General features: G+C 38.5%; 1 protein-coding gene across 1 annotated transcript in view; it reads right to left on the reverse strand.

The window, feature by feature from the left end:
• LOC128662698 (laminin subunit beta-4-like) overlaps nt 1-24,623 on the reverse strand; it is a 315,199-nt gene that overhangs the window by 22,754 nt on the left and 267,822 nt on the right. The window contains exon 35 of the mRNA XM_053716585.1: nt 11,331-11,484. Coding sequence (XP_053572560.1) covers nt 11,331-11,484 — 154 coding nt within the window. The remainder of the gene's footprint in view (nt 1-11,330; nt 11,485-24,623) is intronic.

Raw genomic sequence — 24,623 nt, forward strand, 5'->3', positions numbered from 1 at the left:
ACATCAGTCTGCTAGTTTATTTAATTGCAGTTGCCTGTCTGCCAGCGTGTGTGCCAGGCCCACTTTCCAACTAGTGCCACGAATCATATTTGTTATAACAGTAGTGTAAATATTTAAAATAAAAACTTTTTTGACTGTGAATCATCAGTCTGCTAGTGCAATTGAATTGCAGTTTCCTGCCTGCCAGCGTGTGTGCCAGGCCCACTTGCCAACTAGTGCCACCAATCATATTAGTTATAACAGTATTGTAAATATTTAAAATAAAACCTTTTTTGACTGTGAATCATCAGTCTGCTAGTGCAATTGAATTGCAGTTGCCTGCCTGCCAGCGTGTGTGCCAGGCCCACTTGCCAACTAGTGCCACCAATCATATTTGTTATAACGGTATTGTAAATATTTTAAAAAAAACTTTTTTGACTGTGAAACATCAGTCAGCTAGTGTAATCTAATTGCAGTTGCCTTCCTCCCAGCTTGTGTTCCAGGCCCACAGTTACAGGGATTAAAGTGCTAAGAACAGTACTACTTACAACAACCTAGTTACCATGGGTCCCAGACCGCATGTATTGTTGTTATACTTGGTCAGGGTAATCATGCAGGCCATATAGACCTCCCCCGATAGGGGGAGTTACAGGGATTAAAGTGCTAAGAATAGTACTACTTAACACAACCTAGTTACCATGGGTCACAGACCACATGTTTTGTTGTTATACTTTGTCAGGGTAATCATGCAGGCCATATAGACCTCCCCCGATAGGGGGAGTAACAGGTATTAAAGTGCTAAGAATAGTACTACTTAACACAACCTAGTTACCATGGGTCCCAGACCGCATGTTTTATTATTATACTTTGTCAGGGTAATTATATATCTATCAAATCGATCTATTTATCTTCTATCGATTCTATCTAACTATCAATCTATGTATATCTATCTATCAAATCTATCTATCTCGTGGCCGGACTGATTTGAGACAGCCACTTGTGTTTAGGCCAGATTTGAAGTAGGAGGACAGACCAATCCTCTTCTTCCATCTCCCTGTTCCAAAAATGCAGGCCATATAGACTTCCCCCGATAGGGGGAGTAACAGGTAGTAAACTGCTAAGAATAATACTACTTAACACACCACGGGTCCCAGACCGCATGTCTTATTGTTATACTCTGTCAGGGAAATCATATATCTATCAAATCTATCTATTTATCTATCGAATCTATCTAACTATCAATCGTATCTATCAAATATAAATTGCATCTATTGATCTATGTAATTTGTATCTATCAAATGTATATTGCATCGATTGATCTATGTAATTCGTATCTATCAAATGTATATTGCATCTATTAATCTATGTAATTTGTATCTATCATATGTATATTGCATCTATTGATCTATGTAATCTATGTATCTATCTATCAAATCTATCTATCTCGTGGTTGTGCAAATAGACTGTTTGCAGTTGTTTGCGGTGCGTTACACGGGGAGTTTGGTCTGTCACTGTGAAGCGGGCGTAACCCTTACACTACCTGATCGATACAACATCATACCTGATGTTTTAAAGCACGTTATTCAAATTTTTTTTAGTAATGTTAGGTGATTAAGGCCCTTTATGGGTTAAAACCAGACTCTGCATCAACTATGTAATTTTCCGTGGGAGTTTTGCCATGGATCCCCCTCCGCATGCCACAGTCCAGGTGTTAGTCCCCTTGAAACAACTTATCCATCACTATTGTTGCCAAAAAGAGTCCTTGTGGGTTTTAAAGTTCGCCTGCCTATTGAAGTCAATGGCGGTTCGCGTGGTTCGCGAACAGTTGCGGAAGTTCGAGTCCGCCGTTCGCGAACCTAAATTTTAAGGTTCGCGACATCACTATTTATAAATAGATATTCCTATATATATATATATATATATATATATATATATATATATATATATATATATATATATATATATATATACTGTGTATATATATATATATATATATATATATATCTGTATATATCTATACCTATATATAATCATCTATCTATATAGATATAGATATATATTGAACCAAAATACCATTATATATATGCAGAAATATGTATTTATGAATAAATAGAACATATTCTGCTATGTCAAGAACATTGGGGGCCCGATCCGATATGCAGCGTTGCCGGCTTTTGCCAAATATTGCGCTGGTTTGGTATCCTATATACGGCGTAACCTAGAAGTTACGCTCGTATATTTCACCCTTCAGCCATAGTTTTTTGGTCCATAGACCGATATACCAAACCCGCGTAGTTTGGTATCCAATATACAGCGTAAGGACTTACGTGGCGAAAAAATTGAGAAATCTTACTCCATTTTCACCTCGCCACAAAATGCAGGCGTAGTAAGCCTTACGCTGAGTATTGGAGCCCCGTAACTCCCTAAACTGCCTGCAAAATAAAACCTAACACCTAACACATGCGCAATGTCTATCTACCTGTCAACCGCAATCCCCCGCCACAATCCCTAATAAAGTCTATTAACCCCTAAACCGCCGCTCCTGGACCCCGCTGCCACCTGCATTATATGTATTACCCCCTTATCTGACCCCCCTACACCGCCGCCACCTATATTAAATGTATTACCCCCTAATATGACCCCCCTACACCGCCGCCACCTATATTTCATGTATTACCCCCTAATCTGATCCCCCCTACACCGCCGCCAGCTATATTAAATGTATTACCCCCTAATCTGATCCCCCTACACCGCCGACCAGCTATATTAAATGTATTACCCCCTAATCTGATCCCCCTACACCGCTGCCACCTATTTAAAATATATTAACCCCTAATATGATCCCCCTACACCGCCGCCACCTATTTTAAATATATTAACCCCTAATATGATCCCCCTACACTGCCGCCACCTATATTAAATATATTAACCCCTAAACCTAAGTCTAACGCTAACACCCCCTAACTTAATTATTATTTCAATAAATCTAAATAATATTAATATTATTAACTAAATTATTCCTATTTAAAACTAAATACTTACCTATAAAATAAACCCTAAGATAGCTACAATATAATTAATAATTACATTGTAGATATTTTAGGGTTTATGTTTATTTTACAGGTAACTTTGTATTTATTTTAACTAGGTACAATAGCTATTAAATAGTTAATAACTATTTAATAGCTACCTAGTTAAAATAATTACAAAATTACCTGTAAAATAAATCCTAACCTAAGTTACCATTACACCTAACACTACACTATCAATAAATTAATTAAATAAACTACAATTATCTAAACTAAAATACAATTAAATAAACTAAACTATAATACAAACCCCCCCCCCCACTGAATTACAAAAGATAAAAAAATATTACAAGAATTTTAAGCCCCCCAAAATAATAACATTTCCCTACCCTAAACTAAATTACAAAAGTAATCAGCTCTATTACCAGCCCTTAAAAGGGCCTTTTGCGGGGCATTGCCCCAAAGTAATCAGCTCTTTTACCTGTAAAAAAAAGAGCAACCCACCACCCACACACCCCTACTCTAAAACCCACCCGATCCCCCCTTAAAAAACCTAAGTCTAACCCCCAAGTGGTCCTTACCTGTCCTGAAGACCGGCGGAGAAGGTCCTGTTCCAGGCGGTGAAGTCTTCTTCCAGGCGGCGACCTCTTCTTCTTCCAGGAACCAGCCGGCGCGGAGGAGTTGAAGACCGATGACCGCGGAGCTGAAGACCGTCCCCTCTGGAACTGAAGATCGGCGATGCTGGAACTGAAGATCGGCGACTCTGGAACTGAAGACTGTAGAGCCATGGAGCATGGAGGATCCTCTTCATACGATCTCCGCCGTACACTGAATAGGAATTCAAGGTACGCGATTAAAAATGGCATCCCTTGAATTCCTATTGGCTGATTTGAGCCTTCAAATTCAAATCAGCCAAATGGATGAGAGCTAATGTAATTCTATTGGCTGATTTGAATAGCCAATAGAATAAGAGCTACTGTAATTCTATTGGCTACTAAATCAGCCAATAGAATGTCAGTAGCTCTTATTCTATTGGCTATTCAAATCAGCCAATAGAATTACAGTAGCTTTCATCCGATTGGCTGATTTGAATTTGAAGGCTCAAATCAGCCAATAGAAATTCAAGGGACGCCATTTTTAATCGCGTACCTTGAATTCCTATTCAGTGTACGGCAGAGATCGTATGAAGAAGATCCTCCGTGGTCTTCAGTTCCAGCATTGCCGGTCTTCTGTTCCAAAGTGGACGGTCTTCAGCTCTGCGGTAATCGGTCTTCAACTCCTCCGCTCCGCGCCGGCTGGTTCCTGGAAGAAGAAGAGGTCGCCGCCTGGAAGAAGGCTTCACCGCCTGGAACAGGACCTTCTCCGCTGGTCTTCAGGACAGGTAAGGACCACTTGGGGGTTAGACTTAGGTTTTTTTAAGGGGCGATCGGGTGGGTTTTAGAGTAGGGGTGTGTGGGTGGTGGGTTGTAATGTGGGGGGGGGGATTGTTCGATAATTGTAGTTTATTTAATTAATTTATTGATAGTGTATGTGTATTTGTAGGATTTATTTTACAGGTAAATTGGTCATTATTTTAACTAGGTAGCTATTAAATAGTTATTAACTATTTAATAGCTATTGTACCTAGTTAAAATAAATACAAAGTTACCTGTAAAATAAATACAAACCCTAAAATAGCTACAATGTAATTATTAATTATATTGTAGCTATCTTAGGGTTTATTTTATAGGTAAGTATTTAGTTTTAAATAGGAATAATTTAGTTAATAATAATATTATTTAGATTTATTTAAAAAAAAATTAAGTTAGGGGGTGTTGGGGTTAGACTTAGGTTTAGGGGGTAATATAGTTAATATAGGTGGCGGCGGTGTACGGGGCTCAGATTTGGGGTTAATATAGTTAATATAGGTGGCGGCGGTGTAGGGGGCTCAGATTAGGGGTTAATATAGTTAATATAGGTGGCGGCGGTGTAGGGGGCTCAGATTAGGGGTTAATATAGTTAATATAGGTGGCGGCGGTGTAGGGGGATCAGATTAGGGGTTAATAAATTTAATATAGCTGACAGCTGTGTAGGGGGATCAGATTAGGGGTTAATAAATTTAATATAGCTGGCGGCGGTGTAGGGGGATCAGATTAGGGGTTAATAAATTTAATATAGCTGGCGGCGGTGTAGGGGGATCAGATTAGGGGGTAATACATATAATATAGGTGGCGGCGGTGTAGGGGGGTCAGATTAGGGGGTAATACATATAATATAGGTGGCGGCGGGGTCCGGGAGCGGCGGTTTAGGGGTTAATACATTTATTGTTAGGAGTGAGAGGGGGGATTGGGGATAGAGGGGTATACGCGTCGGGCTATTTTTGGGAGGCATGTTAGACAGTAACGGGAGATTTAAAATTTTAGTTAGTTTTTTTAGGCGGCGGCAGTTTCTAAAGTGCCGTAAGTCACTGGCGACTCCAGAAATTTGTAATTACGCTCATTTCTGGACATCGCTAGTTTGTCCGACATACGGCACTTTAGCAACTGTCGGCGCCGTATATGTGATAGCTCGATGTGCGAGGTGAAACTACGGGTGGCGCAGGTTTCCACGCTTGCGCCGAAACCTGAGCCGTATATCGGATCGCGCCCTGGAATATGAAATATTTATATTTTCATGTTGGGTTAGCACACTTGAGAATATGCAATCGCGTTTGCTCGTGAGTATGTTGTTAGTTTTTTTTTCTAATTAGTGCAGGAGCAATAAATACCACTCCAGCCGTAATCTAGTCCTCTGTTAGAAGCAAAACCATTTGAAGTGTTTACTCTCCCTTTAAGTTCTATTTAAAACAAGACATTGATTTGCAACCAAATTATGATTATATTGACATAATGGGTCCCATTTATCAAGCTCCGAATGGAGCTTGAGGGCCCGTGTTTCTGGCGAGCCTGCAGGCTCACCAGAAACAGCAGTTATGAAGCAGTGGTCTGCAGGGGGCGGTGCAATGCTGAATACAGAGAGCGTATTGCTCTCCACATTCAGCGAGGTCTGGAGGACCTGATCCGCACTGTCGGATTAGGTCCGCCAGACCTTTGATAAATATCCCCAAAACTGTGTCCAATCCAATAACAAGATATTTTTCTGGTTTAATAAAAAGTTACAAATTCCCATGTTAAATGTTTCAATTTGTATACAGAAAATATGTTAATTACAAAGTAAGTGTAGAGCCAAATAGGCTTGCAGCGTCATAAGGGTTAAGGCTGTCAGGGAGTTTTTGTGTAAATCGCAACAATGTTGCAGGGGCAGGGAGTGGCTTACCTTTCTTATGCTGGGGCCTGCAGTTCCTGTGCCTCTTTGATCCTGGACAAGAAGCTGACAAGTTGCCCGCCCTCCCACCCTGATGGTGGCTTGAGAAGGATACTATAGGTAGGGCGCTATGGCAGAGATAGGGATAGGTGTTCTAATCTGCGTAAGCTCATAGCTGTAATTTTTATTTCCCTCTTTTGACTAGCCGGCTTAAGTGGCTGGTGGTCTTGGAGCCTCATGGATGGTAGGTTTTCTCAGCACCCTAACTGCGGGAGGTTTGTGGCCAGGAGTGTACGGAGATGGTGAACAGGGGGAGTGATGGCCAGGCTGAGGAGGGTGGGGCCGATTACTTCAGTTAACTGGAGTGCCCCTCTCTCTGGATAGGTAGGCCAGGAGAACTTGGAACACCCCTAGTAGCATCTCCATCCCGAGCAGAGTGACTCTGCTGTTGCCTAGATCGGGCCGCCCTCCTCTTCAGTCCGGGGTTTAGTCTTAGCCTCTCATTTGCCGCCATCTGTTTAGTAGTCTGTTGGTTATTTATAATTTAAGTTAATAGGTTAATAAAGGGGACCAGTGATGGTCCAAATTTTACCCAAAACTAATGTGTCTGTTGTTATTAATGGTTGGCCCTGTGGGTCGGTTAACCTACATTTAGAGTGTTAAGAGTTATGTGTTTTCCCCTCCTTTCCTGGGATCAACATGGTAAGCCTTTAATCCCTTATGTTTAGAAGGGTTTGAACTTTAAAAAACGAAAAGAATTATCATTTTTTTAAAACAAATTATACACTGAAATTATTAGTTAAGTGAAAAAAAAGAAAACCTGCGTTTGATGGTATTCTTAAATGGAGACCATAATCTCCAAACAAAGTTGTAGTTTATGGAATAATTGGGCTCAAAACCATTAAAAACTGCATGAAAATAAGTAAGCAGTTTGGAAGCCATTTTTCAATTTTCTGAATTCCTCAAGGCATCAAAAGGATTTAAAGGGACAGTCTAGACCAGAATTTGTATTGTTTTAAAAGATAGATAATCCCTTTATTACCCATTCCCTAGTTTTGTATAACCAACACAGTTATTTAAATATACTTTTTATCTCTATGATTTCTTGTATCTAAGCTTCTGCAAACTGTCCCCTTTTTTCAGTTCTTTTGACAGACATGCATTTTAGCCAATTAGTGCTGGCTCCCTGGAACTTCACGTGCGTGAGCACAGTGTTATCTATATGACACACATGAACTAACTCCCCCTAGTGGTGAAAAACTCTTGAAATGCCCCGAGAGAAGAGGCGGCCTTCAAGGGCTTAGACAGCATATGAACCTCAAAGGTTTAGCTTTCAACTAAGAATACCAAGAGTACAAAGTAAAATTGGTGATAAAAGTAAATTGGAAAGTTGTTTAAAATTACATGCTCTATCTGAATCATGAAAGTTTAATTTGGACTAGACTGTCCCTTTAAGCAGCCATGCATATATCTGTATTCAAATCCTACGTGTGTTTTTCTAACGTGTTTCCCTATTAGTTCATTATTTTTTTTTCTTTCAAATGGGGAATTCCCTAATTGTCACAGTATATTTTGTACCAAAGGAATTATTTTCACAGCAAGCATTCCTTTAAGTAGACGTGTCTGCTTGTGGTTTGTTAACTTGTGAGTGTCAGTTGGGGACAGGGAGAGAATGTTTTGTTTGTTTTACACATTTGCAGCTGCATTTTTCCTGCATTTATAGAAACACATATTTTTATCTAAATCTAAAGAGTAGGCGTATTTATTTCTAAGTATAGCACTTTGCATTATCCAGACATTGTTAAATTGTTTTAAGGAATAAACGTCCTTTCATTAATAGAGCAGTGGTTGTCCATTTCAGTCAGTGACCATTAGTAGGAAGTACAAAACATATAATGCTGTCTTAGGTTCAATTTAAATATAAACAACTTTTATTAATCAATAAAAAATAAATACAACATCCCTTTAATGTCATAAAATTGTTCCTTGTACGTTTTAGGTTTAGGAAAGAGTTTTCCATTTTTTCCCCTTTAATGTGTTCCAAATGGTATATTTTATCTTCTGGAATGTATTTATATGTTTGCAAATGGATTCTTTACCTTTATATTGTTATTTGAAATAACTATTTTTGTCTGCAGAAACTACCCCCTATACTGAAAATATGAATAACAAACGTATTCCCTGTAAAAAAGCAATGTAAACAGGAAACAATTGCACTAATTGTGGGTAGGAGAGAATTAAGTATCTGAAATAGCTGGTTCTGCTCATTGAACTCCCCGCCATTATTAGCATTTCAATGCTTAAAGGGACACTGTACCCACATTTTTTCTTTTGTAATTCAGAAAGAGCATGCAATTCTAAGCAACTTTCTAATTTACTCCTATTATCAATTTTTCTTCGTTCTCTTGCTATCATTATTTGAAAAAGAAGGCATCTAAGCTTTTTTTTGGTTTCAGTTCTCTGGACAGCACTTTTTTATTGGTGGATGAATTTATCCACCAATCAGCAAGGACAACCCAGGTTGTTCACCAAAAATGGGCCGGCATCTAAACTTACATTCTTGCACTTCAAATAAAGATACCAAGAGAATGAAGAAAATTTGATAATAGGAGTAAATTAGAAAGTTGCTTAAAATTTTATGCTCAATCTGACTCACGAAAGAATTTTTTTGGGTACAGTGTCCCTTTAACTATTAGGCTGTGTGTTTAGACATATATAACAATAGCAGGTCTGCTTTACCTGCAGGATTTTGCCATTTTTTATGGGCATATCCTTGGGAACAGGTGACAGTTTTAATGAGTAAAGCCAGCTTTTTAAATACAAAAATAAACACAAAAAAAACATATTAAGGGGAAAAGATTTTATATTACAGTGTCCCTTTAATAAGTATAATTTAGACTGAGACCTTGATGACCAAGAACTCGCCATTGTGGAGAGAAAGTGCATAAAATAATTGGAGGCTTTCTTGAGCATTATTTTGTAATGTTGTTCCTGCAGAACTCTGTATTCCTAGATAAACAGCTCTAAAGCTAAAATTTGCCTTTTTAAAAAAGTTTTTTGAGAGATCTCACAGTAGTGAGAAGACTTTTTAGATAATCTCCCAGAGAACTTTAGATCATCAGGCACTGAGGCTCCAGTCTGCTGGTCTACATGACTCAGTCCCTAGACTTCTGGTCCTGGATAGCATCCAGGATATATAGGGACAAATGTTTATAATTTAGCAAATCTGAGCATAAAATCAAATATTTTTTTTCTCGCAAAAAGAGCAACATTAGAACAAGCGGCCTGAATACCAAGATGTAGAATAGCATAATCTATTATTATTAATTTTCTTCTGAAATATACTCACAGACTTTTTGCACATATTTAAAATATTTATCATAATATATACACTGTGTGCAGAATTATTAGGCAAATGAGTATTTTGACCACATCATCCTCTTTATGCATGTTGTCTTACTCCAAGCTGTATAGGCTCGAAAGCCTACTACCAATTAAGCATATTAGGTGATGTGCATCTCTGTAATGAGAAGGGGTGTGGTCTAATGACATCAACACCCTATATCAGGTGTGCATAATTATTAGGCAACTTCCTTTCCTTTGGCAAAATGGGTCAAAAGAAGGACTTGACAGGCTCAGAAAAGTCAAAAATAGTGAGATATCTTGCACAGGGATGCAGCACTCTTAAAATTGCAAAGCTTCTAAAGCGTGATCATCGAACAATCAAGCGTTTCATTCAAAATAGTCAACAGGGTCGCAAGAAGCGTGTGGAAAAACCAAGGCGCAAAATAACTGCCCATGAACTGAGAAAAGTCAAGCGTGCAGCTGCCAAGATGCCACTTGCCACCAGTTTGGCCATATTTCAGAGCTGCAAAATCACTGGAGTGCCCAAAAGCACAAGGTGTGCAATACTCAGAGACATGGCCAAGGTAAGAAAGGCTGAAAGACGACCACCACTGAACAAGACACACAAGCTGAAATGTCAAGACTGGGCCAAGAAATATCTCAAGACTGATTTTTCTAAGGTTTTATGGACTGATGAAATGAGAGTGAGTCTTGATGGGCCAGATGGATGGGCCCGTGGCTGGATTGGTAAAGGGCAGAGAGCTCCAGTCCGACTCAGAAGCCAGCAAGGTGGAGGTGGAGTACTGGTTTGGGCTGGTATCATCAAAGATGAGCTTGTGGGGCCTTTTCGGGTTGAGGATGGAGTCAAGCTCAACTCCCAGTCCTACTGCCAGTTTCTGGAAGACACCTTCTTCAAGCAGTGGTACAGGAAGAAGTCTGCATCCTTCAAGAAAAACATGATTTTCATGCAGGACAATGCTCCATCACACGCGTCCAAGTACTCCACAGCGTGGCTGGCAAGAAAGGGTATAAAAGAAGAAAATCTAATGACATGGCCTCCTTGTTCACCTGATCTGAACCCCATTGAGAACCTGTGGTCCATCATCAAATGTGAGATTTACAAGGAGGGAAAACAGTACACCTCTCTGAACAGTGTCTGGTAGGCTGTGGTTGCTGCTGCACGCAATGTTGATGGTGAACAGATCAAAACACTGACAGAATCCATGGATGGCAGGCTTTTGAGTGTCCTTGCAAAGAAAGGTGGCTATATTGGTCACTGATTTGTTTTTGTTTTGTTTTTGAATGTCAGAAATGTATATTTGTGAATGTTGAGATGTTATATTGGTTTCACTGGTAAAAATAAATAATTGAAATTGGTATATATTTGTTTTTTGTTAAGTTGCCTAATAATTATGCACAGTAATAGTCACCTGCACACACAGTTATCCCCCTAAAATAGCTATAACTAAAAACAAACTAAAAACTACTTCCAAAACTATTCAGCTTTGATATTAATGAGTTTTTTGGGTTCATTGAGAACATGGTTGTTGTTCAATAATAAAATTAATCCTCAAAAAAACAACTTGCCTAATAATTCTGCACTCCCTGTATTTACAGTGCAGCTATGGGTCAGCTGTGATCGCTCCCCTATGCCTATTACTGTGCATGAAATTGTTCTACACATTTGTAGATTACCTGATATCCTCTCAAACTTGCTATTGATTTCATTAGATAAATCTTCAGCTTCTTTCTTCACCTTCTTCAGCCTATCTGATATCTCTGGAGGGATTTCTCTTTTCTTCATCTTTTCTTTGAGAATATCATATTGTTCCTTAAGGTTGTCAAGACTCTGAAAATACAAATGCAAGATTTATAAGAATATATATATATATATATATATATATATATATATATATATATATATATATATATATATATATATATATATATATATATACATACAACAGCAATTTAAAATATGGGGAGAAAAGTGAGTTTAAAATCCTCCACTAAATCCAAAATGTAGAGAAAATAACTCATTATGTAAACCATTTACAAATCTAGACAAGTCAGAAGACTTGCTTTAACCACAGAAACTCTCTGATTACACTGTTTCCAATGCAGCAAAGGATTCTGGGTGAGATATGCAAATGAAGTTCACAATGACTCACTTTTTGACTTCTAGCCTGCTTTTTAAGGCAGACTTCCCTTTATGCCATAGCAACGCTGCATTACACAGCTTCTAAGCTTAGCTAGGGGTAGTACAGTGATTCAGACCAATCCCAGGACAGCTGTTCCGTGGTTATTGCCACTCATCAGCTGGGAGTAAGTTGAATCACTGCTTGGTGAAGTTGTTTTCTGGGGGAAATACAACAGCAATTTAAAATATCGGGAGGCAAAAAGTGAGTTTAAAACCCTCCACTAAATCCAAAATGTAGAGAAAATAACTCATTGTGTAAACCATTTACAAATCTAGACAAGTCAGAAGACTTGCTTTAACCACAGAAACTCTCTGATTACACTGTTTCCAATGCAGCAAAGGATTCTGGGTGAGATATGAAAATAAAGTTCACAATGACTCACTTTTTTACTTCTAGCCTGCTTTCTAAGGCAGACTTCCCTTTATGCCATAGCATCGCTGCATTACACAGCTTCTAAGCTTAGCTAGGTGTAGTACAGTGATTCAGACCAATCCCAGGACAGCTGTGTAATCAGCCGGCTTAATGACCAGGTCTTTTCTAGATTTAAGACAATCAAGAGCCTTCCTTTCAGCCAAAGTCAAATTCGAAATACTCATTTTAACACCCTTATGTCTCAATTTTTCAAAGTCTTTTTTAACTAAGGTGATAAAAGATTCCACCGTACTGTTAGTTACTGGTGCATGTGCTGTACTCTTGGGTCTAAGGCTTTGAACCTGTGTGTGGAATTGATTAAGAGTATCTACAAATGCTTCATGTCTACTTTCCTGAGGATGAGCCTTAGACCCAAGAGTACAGCACATGCACCAGTAACTAACAGTATGGTGGAATGTTTTATCACCTTAGTTAAAAAAGACTTTGAAAAATTGAGACATAAGGGTGTTAAAATGGGTATTTCGAATTTGACTTTGGCTAAAAAGAAGGCTCTTGATTGTCTTAAATCTAGAAAAGACCTGGTCATTAAGCCGGCCGATAAAGGCGGAGCCTTGGTCATCATGGATAAACACCAATATATGACAGAAGTTCAGAATCAGTTAGGTGTCATAGAGAATTGTACGAAAATAACATTTAATCCCACTGCTAAATTCCAGACTTATATACAATCCATTGTAGATATGGATCTAGATCAGTGCATTATCACTAAGAAACAAGCAGACATTTTTAATTCAGAAAGACCCAGTTATACCGGTCATCTATTGTTTGCCCAAAATACACAAATGTTTAAATAATCCTCCAGGTAGGCCAATTGTGGCAAGTACTAATTCCATTTTTCAACCAATTTCAATATTTCTTGACAAACTATCGCTGTTAAATGATGTACCTTTACCAGACTTCTTGCGGCGAATTGAAAATTTGCAATTTAATAGGGACTCCATTCTGGTGACACTTGATATTAAATCCCTATATACATCTATACCACATCGAGAAGGTCTGAAATGTATAGGGGAACAATTAAACAGAATGGCCCTCTATTCACCCAGGGAACGAATGTTCATTATGGATTTACTTGAAATTGTGTTGACAAGGAACTATTTTCTGTTTGAAGATTAATTTTATCTGCAAACGAAGGGCACGGCGATGGGGGCCAATATGGCTCCCACATATGCTTCTTTATATGTACATGAATTTGAAAACAAATTCCTTTATACCAATGAAAGCTTGAAGACACATTGCAAATTTTGGAAAAGGTATATTGATGATGTTTTTATGGTTTGGACAGGAGATAATGAATCTCTTATGGCCTTTTTCAATGAACTTAATTAATTTGATCCAAACCTTCAATTTACCATTAACTTTGATTCATATACCCAAAATTTTCTAAATATAACTGTTTCATTGAGAGATGGTTCCTTGTTGACAGATGTGTTCAGAAAAGACACCGATAGGAATAACCTTCTGTTGTTCTCGAGTTTTCATCCTCCACAAACAATCAAGAGTCTTCCTTTTAGCTAACTTTTATGGGCTAAATGAATTGTTAATAATGAGATACGTCTTAATGAACTATTTCAAGATTTTTTTTACTGTTTTGAAAGCAGGGGATATCCAGCTGAATTACTACATATCCACAAATCGAAAGTGGATGCAATTCCCCGTGCTAATTTGATTTAGAAAAAATCCACTAATAGGACACTCAATAATAGAATTCCCTTTGTAGTACCATATGGTTATCATATTCCACCTCTAAAAAGGATATTCAGGAAACATTGGTTTCTGTTATCAGAGGATAAAATCCTGACAAATACCTTTAGGGATATTCCTATATTTTTATACAAAAGGAACCATAATCTGAGAGATACTCTAGTCAAGGCAGATGTAGGAACTGGTCTGAATAGAGGAGCTGATAGTATCACTGTAAATGGCACATTTCCATGCAACAATTGTGCACAATGTAACTCAATCCAATCAGGGGATACTGTTACACATCCAAGATCTGGTAAATGCTTGAACATTGAGACCACCAAACCTATCAGGGAAAGAATTAAACAGCACAAAACAGCCATAGGTAAACTTGATCCTTCAGCCCCTGTAGCCCATCATTTCACATTTTTTGGTCATAACAAAAGTCAACATAAGTTTCAGGTAGTCGATGGCATGGGCCCTTTAAGGAGAGGTGGGAACAGGCAAAAATTATTATTTGAAAAAGAAGCTTTATGGATCCAAAAGTTGGATTCCATGACTCCCTATGGTTTGAATAGGGAGATTACGTGGGGTACATTTGTCTAGTGACTGTGGTTCCTTTGAGTCCCCCTTTTTTGTAAATATAGATACTGAGAATGAAGGGTTAGACTGTGAAATATAATTTCTTCATTAGACTCTCTTATACTGGTGTTTCACTTGATACTCCTTCTTTTATTTTCTTTTTTCTTTCTTTTTTTCATTTTCCGTTTTATTTATATTATATGTTTCCTCTTATTAGCCTAACATGCATACAGAATATTTCTAACAAACTGCTATTCTTAGTTTTCACTTAGGATACATAAATACTTTTTAATTATTAGTCATGTTAAGGTAAATGTGTTCGCAATATCAGCTGTTTTTGTTGCGCATGTCCGCTATGTCTTTGTCTTTCTACTGCTGTTATTTGTGATGGTGATGCAAGATGGGCGTTACCAATATACACAATGACTATGCTTATAAAGGAGGAGGCATTCCGAAACTCGTCAGGCCAAGTTGAAGGGCGGAGCCCGAAACGTGCGTTGCCTGCTGTGTGGTGGTGACATCAGATGCCAACAGAGCCCGATGCTTGCATCCTGGTTTCCTTGCTGACAGTTCGTTATACGCTGGGATTGCCACAATCATCTTACCACGACTGGATGTCTTTGCTTCACAGTGTGTGCTGAGTATCCTGAGAGGATTCATAGACCCTACACAGAGTGGGTGAGATGGCTCATAGAGCGCATTTGCAACATAGTCACTACTCACCGGCGGACTTTGGTCCTGGAGTGCTGGATTCTCTTACATCTGCATCACAAACTGAGGAAATTGAAAATATTTATATATGATTGATTGGCATCAACTCTCCTAACTGTCAGCTTATTAACCACTTTGCCATACTTTGCATGAACTGCTACAAGCGCATGAACTGCCTTATCCTGCTTGCTTATCTTTTCTGCCTGCATCTTACATTATTATACCCATGGTTTACAGATATAACCAGGGTTCGTGACTTTCTTGGCTCACTGTTGTGGTCTGACCTCCACCACTTTTTGTTTGCTGCTTGATAACTGGGGACGCCCAGTATACATGTGTGTTTGTTTGTCTGCATCTGTGTTCATGAATGCATTGCAATTAGGATGTTTTGTTTTCCTTTTTGTGTTTGCTTTCATTAAAATGGCATCCCGTCAGAACACCAAACTTCCTCTCTACGGGTCCAGGTCCCGGGATCCCAAGGCGGTATTTATAGATACTCTGATTCAGGCTAGAAAGCCTGTCACCAGGAAAATCTACCATAAGATATGGCGGAAATATCTTTGTTGGTGTAAATCCAAGGGTTACTCATGGAGTAAGATTAGGATTCCCAGGATATTGTACTTTCTCCAAGAAGGACTGGAGAAAGGATTGTCAGCTAGTTCCTTAAAAGGACAAATATCTGCTTTGTCTATCCTGTTACACAAGCGTCTGGCAGAGGTACCAGACGTTCAAGCGTTTGCTCAGGCTTTAGTCAGAATCAAGCCTGTCTATAAACCTGTGGCTCCGCCATGGAGTTTGAATCTAGTTCTTTCAGTTCTTCAAGGGGTTCCGTTTACCTTTACATTCCATAGACATTAAGTTGTTATCTTGGAAAGTTTTGTTTTTGATAGCTATCTCTTCTGCTCGAAGAGTTTCAGAATTATTTGCCTTACAGTGTGATTCACCTTACCTGGTGTTCCACGCAGATAAGGTAGTTTTGCGTACCAAGCCTGGTTTTCTTCCTAAAGTTGTTTCTAACAAGAATATTAACCAGGAAATAGTTGTTCCTTCTCTGTGTCCTAATCCATCTTCAAAGAAGGAACGTCTATTACACAATCTTGATGTAGTTTGTGCTTTAAAGTTCTATTTACAAGCAACTAAGGATTTCAGACAAACATCTTCCTCGATTGTTATCTATTCTGGTAAGAGGAGAGGTCAGAAAGCGACTGCTACCTCTCTTTCCTTTTGGCTGAAAAGCATCATCCGTTTGGCCTATGAGACTGCTGACCAGCAGCCTCCTGAAAGAATTACTGCTCATTCTACCAGAGCAGTGGCTTCCACATGGGCTTTCAAAAATGAGGCTTCTGTTGAACAGATTTGTAAGGCAGCGACTTGGTCTTCACTGCATACTTTTGCCAAATTTTACAAATTCGATACTTTTGCTTCTTCGGAGGCTATTTTTGGGAGAAAGGTTTTGCAAGCAGTGGTGCCTTCCGTTTAAGGTACCTGTCTTGTTCCCTCCCTTCATCCGTGTCCTAAAGCTTTGGTATTGGTATCCCACAAGTAAAGGATGAATCCGTGGACTGGATACACCTTGCAAGAGAAAACAGAATTTATGCTTACCTGATAAATTACTTTCTCTTGCGGTATATCCAGTCCACTGCCCGCCCTGGCATTTAAGTCAGGTAAAAAAAATTTTGTTTAAACTACAGTCACCACTGCACCCTATGGTTTCTCCTTTTTCTTCCTAACCTTTGGTCGAATGACTGGGGGGTGGAGCTAGAGGGGGAGCTATATGGACAGCTTTGCTGTGTGCTCTCTTTGCTACTTCCTGTAGGGAATGAGAATATCCCACAAGTAAAGGATGAATCCGTGGACTGGATACACCGCAAGAGAAAGTAATTTAGGTAAATAAATTCTAGCTTTTAATAGTGACACTAAATAATAACTATAATCACCTTTTTTCTGATCTACAGCATTTCTATCATTTGGAAACCCAGACATATACATTAACCAGTTGCTCTATTCCAGTAAACTGGTTTTTTTTAAACTAACTTAAAACAGACTCCCATATTTAGGGTCTTACTTTCTGAGTGTTGCGCCCTCTTGAATATTCCTTATCCCCTTTTTTCCCTAACTTTATTACACATTTTATTCTATCAGGTTCACTGTTCCTGGGGGCACAGTTTTCTCTGGATAGATATTCATAGGCAGCAAATTCATCACTCTAGTCACATTTGAATATACATTTTTAGGGTGTTTTTACAGCGCCACCCCTACACCCATCTTTTTTGCTCATATATATATATATATATATATATATATATATTATTTTTTTAATATGTATTTGTGCATATGATGTATCAACGAACATGGTATGTGTGTGTAATGTTAGTGGTGCATGTAGTGTGTACAGAGGGTGCATGTGTAATGAGTATGTATAAAGCATGCGTCATGAGTATGTATAGAGCACGTGTGTTGTGTGTGTATTCATATAAGCATGCTACAGGACACATCTTTGAACACTCACTGTCCTACAAGCTACAACATTATCTCACCCAGGGCAAGATTACATATACGGCGCAGGCTTCAGCGCAAGAGCTGCAACCCGCGCTGCTCGTAATTTCACCTCGCACATCGGGGTGTCCAATAAACCCGGCCGTCAGTTCATAAAGTGCCATAAGTCGGATAAACTTGCAATCTCCAGAAATGAGCGTAAATATAAATTTCTGGAGTCGCTAGTGACTTACGGCACTTTAGAAACTGCCGGCGCCTAAGAAAAGTAAAAAAAAAATCAAATCTCCCATAAAAGTCTAACACGCCTCCCAAAACTAAGCCCGACACGTAAAACCCCTATATGCGCCATCAAACCCACATCGGAAATTAATAAAAGTATTAACCCCTAAACCGACAAACCCCCCCACAACGCAATATGCCTAATTAAACTATTAACCCCTATATCCGCCATCAAACCCACACCACAAGTAATAATTAAATTATTAACCCCTATATCCGCCATCAAACCCACAAAGCAAGTAATAACTAAAGTATTAACCCCTAAATCCGCCAACCCCAACATCGCAAACTACTTATTAAAAATATTAACCCCTAATCCACCATTAACCCACAATGCAAACTACCTTATTAACCCCTAAACCGCCAAAGCCCACAACGCAATAAGCCTATTAAAGTATTAACCCATAAACCGTAAAAAAAGTATAAATTAAAGGGACAGTCTAGTCAACATTAAAATTCTGGTGTAGACTGTCCCTTTAAGTTACAATTACAGAAAATAAAAAAGAATCTAAGATTACAGAAAATAAAAAACAAACAGCTAGATTACGCGTTTTGAGCTCTGTAGGGATTTTAACGACCGCCACAAAAGTGGCGTTATTTCACCTACCTATAGCGCTGCTTTTACAAGTTTTAAAAAAGCAGGCTTGTGCAGGCGATATGGTTGCGTTGAGCTCCATACCGCACTGAAAACAAGCGCTGCTTTGATGCGGAAATAAAAGCTCTGTAATGCAGCCCCATTGATGTATATGGCGAAATAAAAAGTTATGTTTAAACCTAACATAAACCCAGGGTCTAAACACCCCTAATCTGCCGCTCTTAACATCGCCGCCACCTACATACAATTATTAACCCCTAATCTGCCACCCACAACATCGCGGCCCCCTACCCACACTTATTAACCCCTAATCTGCCGCCTCAACATCGCTGCCCCCTACCTACAATTATTAACCCCTAATCTGCCGCCCCCAATGTCATCGCCACTATACTAAAGTTATTAACCCCTAAACCTCTAGCCTCCAACATCACTAACATTAAATAAATATATTAACCCCTAAACCTAACCCTAACGTAACCCTAACCCTAAGCATAATCCTAACCCTAACGTAACCCTAAGCCTAAATCTAACCTTAACCCTAACACCCCCTAACTTAAATATAATTAAAATAAAGCTAAAAAACCCTTACAATTATTACCTAAATAATTCCTATTTAAAAATAAATACATACTTACCTGTAAAATAAAACCTAAGCTAGCTACAATATTATTAATAGTTATATTGTATCTATCTTAGGTTTTAGTTTTATTTCACAGGTAAGTTTGTATTTATTTTAACTAGGTAGACTAGTTAGTAAATAGTTATTAACCATTTACTAACTACCTAGTTAAAATAAATACAGTTACCTGTAAAATAAAACCTAACCTGCCTTACACTAAAAACAAACATTACAATAAAATAAAATAAATTACAAAAAATAAAAAAAATAATTATCAAAAATAAAAACAAATTACTCCTAATCTAACAGCCCTATCAAAATAAAAAAGCCCCCCAAAATAAAAAGAAACCCTAGCCTACAATAAACTACCAATGGCCCTTAAAAGGGCCTTTTTCTGGGCATTGCCCCAAAGATAACAACTCTTATACATTGCAATAAAAAATACAAACAACCCCCCAACACTAAAACTCACCACCCACCCAACCAAACCCCCAAATGAAAACCTAATCTAAATAAATCTAAGCTAACCATTGCCTTGAAAAGTGCATTTGGATGGGCATTGAGCTCTTTTGCGATGCCCTGAAAAGGGCAATCAGCTCTTTTAGGAATTGCCCAAATCCTAAGCTAAAAAAAAAAAACACCCAAAAAACCCTTAAAAACACTAACCCCCAACGATCCACTTACAGTTATCGAAGTCCGGACATCCATCCTCATCCAGCTAGCGAAGTCCTCATCCAAGCGGCAAGAAGTCTTCATCCAGGAGGCCTCTTCAATCTTCATACGGCGAAGTCCTCATCCAAGTGGAAAGAAGTCTTCATCCAGACGGCATCTTCTATCTTCATCCATCCGGAGCAAAGCGGGTCCATCTTCAAGATATCCGGTGCGGAGCATCCTCTTCATACAGTCACCGCTGTAAACTGAAAGTTTCCTGTAAGTGACGTAATCAATGATGGCGTCCCTTGAATCCCTATTGGCTGAAAGATTTCTATCAGCCAATAGAAATTAAAGGTGAAAAAATCCTATTGGCTGATCCAATCAGCCAATAGGATTGAGCTTTCATCCTATTGTCTGATCCAATCAGCCAATAGGATTGAGATCTCATTCTTTTGGCTGTTCCAATCAGCCAATTCGTTTTTATTTTTGATAATTTCATTTTTTATTTTTTGTAATTTAGTGTTTTTTTTTTGTAATTTAGAAAATTGTATTTTAATAATTTATTTTATTTTATTGTAATGTTAGTTTTTAGTGTAAGGCAGGTTAGGTTTTATTTTACAGGTAACTTTGTATTTATTTTAACTAGGTAGTTAGTAAACAGTTAATAACTATTTACTAACGAGTCTACCTAGTTAAAATAAATACAGACTTACCTGTGAAATAAAAATAAAACCTAAAAGATAGATACACTATAACTATTAGTAATATTGTAGCTAGCTTAGGTTTTATTTTACAGGAAAGTAAGTATTTACGGCTAGATTTAGAGTTTGGCGGTAGCCGTCAAAACCAGCGTTAGAGTCTCCTAACGCTGGTTTTGGGCTACCGCTGGTAGTTAGAGTCAGTCAGGAAAGGGTCTAATGCTCACTTTGCAGCCGTGACTTTTCCATACCGCAGATCCCCCTAAGCCATTTGCGTATCCTATCTTTTCAATGGGATCTTTCTAACGCTGGTATTTAGAGTCTTGGCTGAAGTGAGCGTTAGAAATCTAACAACAAAACTCCAGCCGCAGAAAAAAGTCAGTAGTTAAGAGCTTTCTGGGCTAACGCCGGTTTATAAAGCTCTTAACTACTGTGCTCTAAAGTACACTAACACCCATAAACTACCTATGTACCCCTAAACCGAGGTCCCCCCACATCGCCGCCACTCTATTAAAATTTTTTAACCCCTAATCTGCCGCTCCGTACACTGCCGCAACCTACGTTATACCTATGTACCCCTAATCTGCTGCCACTAACACCGCCGACCCCTATATTATATTTATTAACCCCTAATCTGCCACCCCCGCTATCACTGACCCCTGCATATTATTATTAACCCCTAATCTGCCGCTCCGTACACCGCCGCAACCTACGTTATCCCTATGTACCCCTAATCTGCTGCCCCTAACACCGCCGACCCCTATATTATATCTATTAACCCCTAATCTGCCGCCCCCACTATTGCTGACCCCTGCATATTATTATTAACCCCTAATATGCCGCTCCGTACACCGCCGCAACCTATGTTATCCCTATGTACCCCTAATCTGCTGCCCCTAACACCGCCAACCCCTATATTATATTTATTAACCCCTAATCTGCCGCCCCCAACGTCGCCTCCACCTACCTACAATAATTAACCCCTAATCTGCCGACTGGATCTCACCGCTACTCTAATAAATGTATTAACCCCTAAAGCTAAGTCTAACCCTAACACTAACACCCCCCTAAGTTAAATATAATTTAAATCTAACGAAATAAATTAACTCTTATTAAATACATTATTCCTATTTAAATCTAAATACTTACCTGTAAAATAAACCCTAATATAGCTACAATATAAATTATAATTATATTGTAGCTATTTTAGGATTAATATTTATTTTACAGGCAACTTTGTAATTATATTAACTAGGTACAATAGCTATTAAATAGTTAATAACTATTTAATAACTACCTAGTTAAAATAATTACAAAATTACCTGTAAAATAAATCCTAACCTAAGTTACAATTAAACCTAACACTACACTATCAATAAATTAATTAAATACAATACCTACAATTAAATACAATTAAATAAACTAACTAAAGTACAACAAATAAAAAAGAACTAAGTTACAAAAATTAAAAAAATATTTACAAACATTAGAAAAATATTACAACAATTTTAAACTAATTACACCTACTCTAAGCCCCCTAATAAAATAACAAAGCCCCCCAAAATAAAAAATGCCCTACCCTATTCTAAAATTAAAATAGAAAAGCTCTTTTACCTTACCAGCCCTTAAAAGGGCCATTTGCGGGTCATGCCCCAAAGAATTCAGCTTTTTTGCCTGGAAAAAAAACATACAATACCCCCCCAACATTACAACCCACCACCCACATATCTAACCCAAACCCCCCTTAAATAAACCTAACACTAAGCCCTTGAAGATCTTCCTACCTTATCTTCACCACACCGGGTATCAGCGATCCGTCAAGGCTCCGATGTCTTGATCCAAGCCCAAGCGGGGGGCTAAAGACATCCATCCTCCGGCTGAAGTCTTGATCCAAGCGGGCAGAAGAGGACATCCGGACCGGCAAACATCTTCATCCAAACTGCATCCGATCAGCCAATAGAATGCGAGCTCAATCTGATTGGCTGATCGGATCAGCCAATCGGATTGAACTTGAATCTGATTGGCTGATTCCATCAGCCAATCAGAATTTTCCTACCTTAATTCCGATTGGCTGATAGAATCCTATCAGCCAATCGGAATTCGAGGGATGCCATCTTGGATGACGTCCCTTAAAGGAACCTTCATTCGTCGTCTAGTCGTCGGAAGAAGAGGATGGATCCGCAGTGGAGGTCTTGAAGATCAGCCGGTCGTCATCGCATGGAAGAACATAGAAGATGCGGGTTGGATGCAGATGTTTGCCGGTCTGGATGTCCTCTTCTGCCCGCTTGGATCAAGACTTCAGCCAGAGGATGGATGTCTTCAGCCCCCCGCTTGGGCTTGGATCAAGACATCGGAGCCAGGATGGATCGGTGTGATACCCGGTGTGGTGAAGATAAGGTAGGAAGATCTTCAGGGGCTTAGTGTTAGGTTTATTTAAGGGGGGTTTGGGTTAGATTAGGGGTATGTGGGTGGTGGGTTGTAATGTTGGGGGGGGTATTGTATGTTTTTTTTCTCCAGGCAAAAGAGCTGAATTCTTTGGGGCATGCCCCGCAAATGGCCCTTTTAAAGGCTGGTAAGGTAAAAGAGCTTTTCTATTTTAATTTTAGAATAGGGTAGGGCATTTTTTTATTTTGGGGGCTTTTGTTATTTTATTAGGGGGCTTAGAGTAGGTGTAATTAGTTTAAAATTGTTGTTATATTTTTCTAATGTTTGTAAATATTTTTTTATTTTTTGTAACTTAGTTCTTTTTTATTTTTTGTACTTTAGTTAGTTTATTTCATTGTATTTATTTGTAGGTATTTTATTTAATTAATTTATTGATAGTGTAGTGTTAGGTTTAATTGTAGATAATTGTAGGTAGTTTAATTAATTTATTGATAGTGTAGTGTTAGGTTTAATTGTAACTTAGGTTAGGATTTATTTTACAGGTAATTTTGTAATTATTTTAACTAGGTAACTATTAAATAGTTATTAACTATTTAATAGCTATTGTACCTGGTTAAAATAATTACAAAGTTGCCTGTAAAATAAATATTAATCCTAAAATAGCTACAATATAATTATAATTTATATTGTAGCTATATTAGGGTTTATTTTATAGGTAAGTATTTAGCTTTAAAAAGGATTAATTTATTTAATAAGAGTTAATTTATTTCGTTAGATTTAAATTATATTTAACTTAGGGGGGTGTTAGTGTTAGGGTTAGACTTAGCTTTAGGGGTTAATACATTTATTAGAGTAGCGGCGAGCTCCGGTCGGCAGATTAGGGGTTAATAAGTGTAGGTAGGTGGAGGCGACGTTGGGGGCGGCAGATTAGGGGTTAATAAATATAATATAGGGGTCGGCAGTGTTAGGGGCAGCAGATTAGGTGTACATAGGTATAATGTAGGTTGCAGCGGTGTACGGAGCAGCAGATTAGGGGTTGATAAGTATAAGGCTAGGGGTGTTTAGACTCGGGGTACATGTTAGGGTGTTAGGTGCAGACTTAGGAAGTGTTTCCCCATAGGATACAATGGGGCTGCGTTAGGAGCTGAACGCTGCTTTTTTGCAGGTGTTAGGTTTTTAGGGGTTTTTTTCAGCTCAAACAGCCCCATTGTTTCCTATGGGGGAATCGTGCAAGAGCACGTTTTTGAAGTTGGCCGCGTCCGTAAGCACCGCTGGTATCGAGAGTTGAAGTGGCGGTAAATATGCTCTACGCTCCCTTTTTTGGAGCCTAACGCAGCCCTTCTGTGAACTCTAAATACCAGCGGTATTTAAAAGGTGCGGGAGAAAAAAAGCACGCGTAGCTAACGCACCCCTTTGGCCGCAGAACTCTAAATCTAGCCATTAGTTTTTAATAGGAATCATTTAGTTAATAATTGTAGATTTTATTTAGCTCTATTTTAATTATGTTAAATTTGGGTGGTGTTGGGGTAGGGTTAGATTTAGGTTTAGGGTTACGTTAGGGTTAGGTATATGGGATAATATATTTATGTAGAGTTAGTGATGTGGAAGGTCAGAGGTTTAGGGGTTAATAATTTATTATAGTATATTTTGTTG

This window comes from Bombina bombina, chromosome 6 (assembly GCF_027579735.1).
Source record: "Bombina bombina isolate aBomBom1 chromosome 6, aBomBom1.pri, whole genome shotgun sequence".
NCBI classification, from domain to species: Eukaryota; Metazoa; Chordata; class Amphibia; order Anura; family Bombinatoridae; genus Bombina; species Bombina bombina.